This window comes from Bidens hawaiensis, unplaced genomic scaffold, assembly GCF_021521415.1.
Source record: "Bidens hawaiensis isolate Kalapana, Puna unplaced genomic scaffold, B.hawaiensis_p1.1 tig00004702_1, whole genome shotgun sequence".
In the NCBI taxonomy this organism is placed as follows: domain Eukaryota; kingdom Viridiplantae; phylum Streptophyta; class Magnoliopsida; order Asterales; family Asteraceae; genus Bidens; species Bidens hawaiensis.
In genome coordinates this window covers 2869-10224 of record NW_027491288.1, presented here as the reverse complement: position 1 = coordinate 10224, position 7356 = coordinate 2869, and the positions used below count along the sequence as shown (strand labels likewise).

Here is a 7356-nt window from a genome sequence, read left to right as displayed (position 1 = left end):
GTTTATCCCATCAACACCATTGGACCCCATGCTTAGGTGACCTTTATCACATGGTTTCCAATTCAAGTCATCCTACTTGTATAAACGTGTAAGATTAACATACAAGTGGTTAGGTGACCTTTATCCCACAAATATGTTAATATTACCTTAAGTATATTAGTTTGCTCTAAAATGGTTAGGTGACCTTTATCCCATTTAAAGTTTCCTAATACGTTAAGTGTCTTACAAAAGGATGGTGTTAGACTTGTTTCCTTGGTAATTATGAAAAAAAGGGATTTTAAGTTTTCCAATATTCTAGATTTAGGAAACTATTTACCATGTTCTAACATGCATTTAGTAACACGGTTATATGAAAACGATTTTCACCGGTTCTAATTATAATAAAACCATTTTTATTATAGGCGTGAGACGGCTATTTAATTATTTTATAAATACTACGTGTCACGTCAATTACCAATAATTATTAGAACCCATTTTATATGTTTGTTTTAAAAGATCTATGTGACGGATTGATATCCTATATCTACCATTCAAACACAATCAAACATAATCATACAAGCATACAAACATCATAAGGTCAACCATAAACACGAGCCTCTAAGCGGACCACACTTGTTGGCCGAAACAAGTGTGTGTCCTAGTCTTATCCTAAGGGACAAAACATGACACAAGGATGAGTGATATGCTCCCACTTGATCTTGCATCCAATGCTTCAAGTGTCTCCTCTTTAATTTGTTGTGATTTCAACTTGGGCTTCTTAGTGGGCCTTGGACTTCCATAAGCTTCCTTGAGCCCAAAATGTGAATTTGGGCTTTAATGGGCTTTGAATCCCAAATTGGGCTAGTGAGGCCCAATTAACCCAAATAAGCCCAATAGGCCCAATCCACCAAAACCTTGTAATTCTTCAATTTACAACAAATATATCCTAATACATTTGGTCTAAAAATAAAGAAAATTACAAACAACCTATTTACTATTACAACCATTTGTAAAAAATAAATACAAGCCCTAATTACTATTACATTCCAAATGAGTAATAATATAGATAAATCACAACACACAATCACAACATCCACATCGGTCTAGGCTCGGTTTAGGGACTAACTTACAAATAAATACATATCCAAATATATATTTAAAGACTAAAAAACCCCTCACGGTGGTTATTGGGCTTCGGCCCAACAAAAGTTATTGGGCTTCGGCCCAATTAAAAAAAACGGCCCAAAGGGCTTCGGCCCATTTTAACCTCACGGCCCAAATGGGTTTCGGCCCATTTGGCCAAAAACCAAATTTTTTTTTTTTTTTGAACTTTAACATCCATATGTTAAGATCTTGGGTTTTATAAAATCTCATGCATGTTAATTTTATAAAACCAAAGGGGAAAAACTAAAAGTAAACCTATGTCCTTGTAACCGGCTCTTGATGCCAATTGTTGGGTTTTAGTATCTATTTTAGAGTATTAGTTGAAACATTTTTACTAATCTAGCAACGGAAGCATGATAATATCAACAACCTATTGTTAATTTTATGAAACATACCAATATGTAACAAGGCTAAAACCCGAAATAGGATCAATCTACAAGAACAAAAGGCTTACAAAATTAATAATAACAATAACTCTTTTACCTCAAAAGAGTAGGATGATATGAAGAGGAAGATGGACTAGCCTCCAAGAGTAGGATGCCTCAAGAGGTGATACCCACGAGCAACACCGGATGAGTGTTAGGACAAGAACACTAGAAAACCGAGCACCCGAGCCCTCCTTCCTTGCTTGTTTCGGCCGAGAGGAAAAAGAGAGGGAGAGTGGGAGTTTTCTTGCACTTGAAAAATGAAATGAAAGGTGCACCAATGCATGTGTAGGCTAGTGGGATTTTAACCAAAAATATAACCAAGAGACTTTGATCATATTGGCTTGTTGGGGTGGTGATGGGTCCCACCCAAAACCGGCCACCCATCTCCTTTTTTTTTTTTTTTTTTTTGATTTATATATTTATATATATCACATATATAAAACTAGCCTACACTATTATAAAACTATTTTATAATCTTTTCTTAATTATTTAACCAATTAAATAATTAAATAAATAAATAAATAAATAATCCAAATTATTTATTTTAATCTTTCAAGTGCAATTTTAGAAAAACCGATTTCCTAAACTTTGTGTTCGGTATTCGTTTAAAGATCATATCTTAAACAAATACAATCCGGTGTCTATCTAGCTCGTTATTGGGTATGACCCGACTTGGATCAAGCACAGTTAGCCACATTAATCTAAATACGTGTCTCGGGCATACGTAATTCCAACAAAATATATGTCAAATATCATAAGCATGCTAATATTTATAACAAAATAAGTGAAGATCGATATAAATAAGAGAATATATATTTTCAAATACTAAGTTATTCTAAAATTTGCTAATCATTAATTAAAAAAGTGATATTTTTTTATAATATTATAAAATATGAATTATGTTTTCTTTTTAAGTCAAAATCGGCTCAAGTTAACCCACTGGATGTGATTCTGTCTGGAGTTGACCACATTTGATCGATTCTCGGTAACTAGGCGGAGTTGAAGAAAGTCTCCTCGATGCTATACCTTGTAGCGAGTACTCGGCTCTGAAGATCTACTTTTACAACATTGTTTATTTGTTGTGATATTTTTCTTTTTATCTAAAATTTTAACCGGTTTTTTAATCACTCTTGTTATACGTCTCGGCGTAAATTTTAATCATATCTTAAACATACAAGTCATCCAAAGTACTTCATGGTTTTGGTTGTTTAATATAAAATGCCACGGTTTATCCATCTTATTTTATCCGCTGCATCACTCGTCTTTTTATCTATGTCTCGACATAAATTTTATAAACCGAGCATTACAGATTTTTCGTCGTATCGACGCTCCACCTGTTTACGTCTAATAGATTTATATCATCATATAGTGTTAAGTAGCTTTAACCCAACAATTTGTTGACTTCTAATGAAAAACATGTGAATTTTTTTATTTTTATTTTTTTCAGATGACTACAAATCTAAAAGATAAAACTAAATGCTACGTGCTGTCAAAATAAGTTCTATATTTCGTCAAGACGATCATTTCAATGTATCAAGGATCAACCATCTAAACAAGAAATTCCAACCTTATTTTAAAAAAAAAAAATAATAGGTTGATTTATGTTGTAGATACAAAGAGTCCGTTGGATCATTTCAATCTCTCTAAAAGTATAGATAAAAAATACGAACCTTTTATATAATGCCAAAAAACATAAAATATAAACCCTATATAATAACAAGCACCACCAACAAAAAGAAGGATTTGAACCCATGGATTCAAGTTATATGCATGAAAAATGACAGCTTCCCATGCCCAAAACCATAAGACTGCAAAATTTGATCCCACAATTGTGCTGGCAATGACTTGGCTGGTAGTGTGATAACCAAGTAAAACCCGTAGCCATGACTGCAAATACGATGATCAACACGACATGTTATAGCTAGTTATCCTTAACTTTGTGGAAATTAGGCAAGTATATTAATTGGTAAGTGTTTTAGAACTAAGCATATGCTTACAAAATATGAACCAAGGGCTACAAGAAGGATGCCAAGAATCGTGGTAGCTCCGTTCAGTCCCATCCATTTGATCACTGTCATGATGCGCAATAAGAACATAACGTAGCATGATGAAAATCTAGGGTAATGCTCATGCTAGCTAGAATGGATTGGTCAAAACAAAAAATAACGTAAAATACATATAGTGAAACACCAGTCCGGCCTAGCTAGAAGGCATGTTGGGAGAGAAAAGAAGGAGAATGATGTTACCGGACATAATGATGAATACAAGGGCAAAAAATACGGTTTGGGCATGTGAAGATGGCATTCCAGGACCTGAACTCACTTCACCAAATGGTCGTTCTTGTTTCAAGACACGCTTCAATGTTATTGATAGTATAAAATTTGAAACAGACCCCGTTGCAGCCCATAACGCAAGAGCATCGTGCCTCCACATTATGAATCCACCAAAAGTTACAGCAACCACCCATTTACTCTAGAATCAAAACGAATCATTGATTAACTAGACTAGCTAGTTCATAATTCAGAGGGTACTAATATTGTTGGGAAATTAAGGAAACACGATAGATAGATATATTAGTAGAGAAGTGTGAGTTTTGTAGAAAGGGTGTTGATACACGATTTGGGCGTCTCGGTCTTTATTATATTATTATTATAATGTTTGATAATGCAAGGGGTATTTTGGTAAATAACCCCATTCGTTCTATTGTAAGGCCATTCGTTACTCTGTAACGAATGAGCCACATTCGTTATAATGTAAGCCACATTCGTTAACCTTGTTTAAAGAATGTAACAAACAAATGAAGGGCTATTCGTTAGGATAATGTAACACGAATGAGTATGTTCATTCGTTAGTATTAAAGTAACGAATGACACATTCGTTAATGCTTAAGTTAACGAATGTGTCATCCCCTATATATATCCTGTAACATTATCAGTAATACATCAAAGTTTTATAATTCAGTGTGTGCCTCGTTACTCTGCCGAAATTCCCTTATAACACACACAAACACACACTAACCGTATAGACTTCATACTAATCGTATCGATACTATGAACATCACATTGTCATCAACGATTGATGTGTTGTAAAACACACTTATTTTCCGCACCTTTTATCTAAGTTCTTATATTATTGTTAATGTATTTTGACTTATTTTATTTAGGTTTTACATAGTTTTATTTATCTTGTAGGTTACGGGTTAATGGAGGAAAAACCGGACTTCTTGAGGAGCTTAAAGGCATTGTACGCATACGATTTCAAGACAAAGCTCAAAGCCCGGCCCATTTACATCATGGACAAGCCCAAGTCTTACACTAATAATAATATAAAAAAAAAAAATTAAACCCTAAGCCCGCCTTAACCAGTCTGATTGGAATTTGCAGCAAGAAAAGAAAAGAAAAAAAAGCTAGGGTTCAAGAGTGGTGGCGGCTAGGAAGAAGAAGGAGGCAAGAACAAAGGCTTGGGAATGATTTTCCGTCAATTGTTGCAGCAAAGAACAACCCCAATTCATCATATATCCTTTCGTTTAATACATTGTTCATCACTTTATTATTCTTGTTCAATTGATAAATAGTTTTGCAATTGCTTGAAAGATTGAAGTGTTTATGACTAGTATTGATTGTTGAATGATTGGAATGAGTTATATAATGTTTTTATTGAGTAATCGTGGCTGTCCAAAAATGATGTTAGGCTAAACTTGTCGGTTCTACCTAGGAATGATGATTATTGTTAGAGTTTGATGAGTTTTATGGATTGTTTGATTGATAGACTTGAATTGTTATTGTAAAGTTTGATTTAGACATGAAATAGGTTGTTTTTGATGGCTGGAAATTTTACTAATTCATTGCTTAAACCCCTTGCGTTGGTTAATTAGTTTTGTATTGATTGATCGGTGCTTGTTTGATTCTAGACTTTGTGTTTAGGGTTTGTTTGCGGTAGGTACAACCGTAGTGTTTTGTTGCATGAATTTGTGGTTAAAGTACAGCAGTTAGACACCTTCTTAGAGACCGAGAGGTGATAAGAAGTAGGGTCATCTCATTATCTTTGCATGCTAGAATAAGAATTGCGCGAGAGCGAGTTCGTTTCTTGTCAGGTTTAGGTGTTTTGAGCGACTAGTTGATCTATTTTGGTTTAAGTTAAATTGTTTCTCTATCCTTGGTTGTGTAGTATTCATTGCCATTAGGGTCGAGTGTTGGTGAGACCGAGAGGTGAGTCAACATTAGAACACGTTAACATTTGTTTTCCGGTTTGGTTGTTTTAGCTGATTAAGAATAGTTAAGGTTTGTTGAGTGAGACCGAGAGGTGATCCAGTGAGCCTGAGCGATCCTTAGTCGTGTCATTTTTAGGAATCGGTGTCTTGATATCATTCAATCCATTTGCTTGTTAGGCCTACAATTTGATTCAGACCTAGGTAGACGTTTTTCTCCATCCAAAGTCAACACAGTTAGTTCCCCGTTAAGTTTTCTATTTTTGGTAACTTTTGTCAGTCAGTCCAATTAGTCCAGTTAAGTTATTTTAAAAAGAAAAATATAAAATTAAAATCAATTAAATATTATTCTTGGGTAGGTCTTGTCTAGGGTTAGTGATCATTAGCGTTTATATGTGTCCTCGTGTTCGATACTCGGACTTCCTAGGTCTATACTAGTTGTGACCGGTACACTTGCCGGTTGTGTGTGGTTAGGATTTTCGTTTTAAATTGAAAGCTTCGTTGTGAGGGTCATTCATAGATACATCGTCCGATGCACATCAAGCTTTTGGCGCCGTTGCTGGCGACACGGTTTTAGGATTTTTGAGAGCGACTTGAGTTAGGATTTACCTTGTTTGCTACTTGTAATTATTTTTGTTTTGATTTGCTTATTTGTTAGAACAGTTTGGCTACTTTTATTGATTTTTATAGTTGTATGCGACATACTCGATCTCGTGGACCACCTGACACTAAAGTATTTATCGAGCAGAGAGAGAGAGAGAGAGAGAGTTTGACGTCGCACCGTTTCTCCATCGTCCACTTCTTCATCCGTTGGCAGTCTATTCTCTTCTCCTACGTTTTCTGAGTTCGACGTTAAGGATAGGATTATGGCCGAACCAAGGAGGACAGTTGCAAACCGGGCCCGTCCGGCCAATGCTAGCGTGAGATCCAGCATCGCACCACCCGCTATTGGAGTTAATACAAACTGGCATATTCCGTCGAATATTATGAATACCATTTCTCATTCTGCTCACTTTCACGGGTTACTTCAGGAAAACCCGCATTCTCATATTACTCGCATCGTGTGTATCTGTGACACTTTCCATATTGCTGGCGTTTTCGAAGACGCCATTAAACTTCGCGTCTTTCTGTTTTCACTCGCTAATCAGGCGAGTCTGTGGCTCAAGTCCCTCCCACAGGGCTTTAAAGCTACTTGGGCTGCCATGCAGACCCAATTTCTTGAGAAGTACGATCCTCCAGCTAAGGCCGCTCGTTTGCGTAATCAGATTCATTCTTTTCATATGGAGGACACCGAGATTTTCTACGATGCATGGAAGCGATTTAAAAATCTGTTAGCGTTATGCCCGAACCATGTCTTGCAAGATTGGGTGGTTGTCGAGAAGTTATATAATGGAGTGATGTACGCGATGCAGAATATGCTTGACACAGCGGCGGGAGAAAATCTGTTGACGACAAAGGACCCGGATGAGTGCATAGCTTTGTTTAATGGGTTAGCTATGAATGGATACCAACGACCACCCGCCAAGGGTGGTAAGACCGTCGACTCCATATCACAAGGCATGCATTTGGTACCACCTT

General features: G+C 36.1%; 1 protein-coding gene across 1 annotated transcript; it reads right to left on the bottom strand.

Moving 5' to 3' along the window:
- Nucleotides 1-3173: 3173 nt before the first annotated feature.
- LOC143627675 (lipid phosphate phosphatase epsilon 2, chloroplastic-like) lies at nucleotides 3174-6889 on the bottom strand. Its single transcript, XM_077097448.1, has 4 exons — nucleotides 6833-6889; nucleotides 3818-4043; nucleotides 3569-3642; nucleotides 3174-3458 (listed from the first exon to the last, which is right to left on the bottom strand). Exons 1-4 carry the CDS (start codon nucleotides 6887-6889, stop codon nucleotides 3201-3203), a joined length of 615 nt encoding a protein of 204 aa, XP_076953563.1. The 3' UTR covers nucleotides 3174-3200.
- Between the last annotated feature and the right edge of the window lie 467 nt (nucleotides 6890-7356).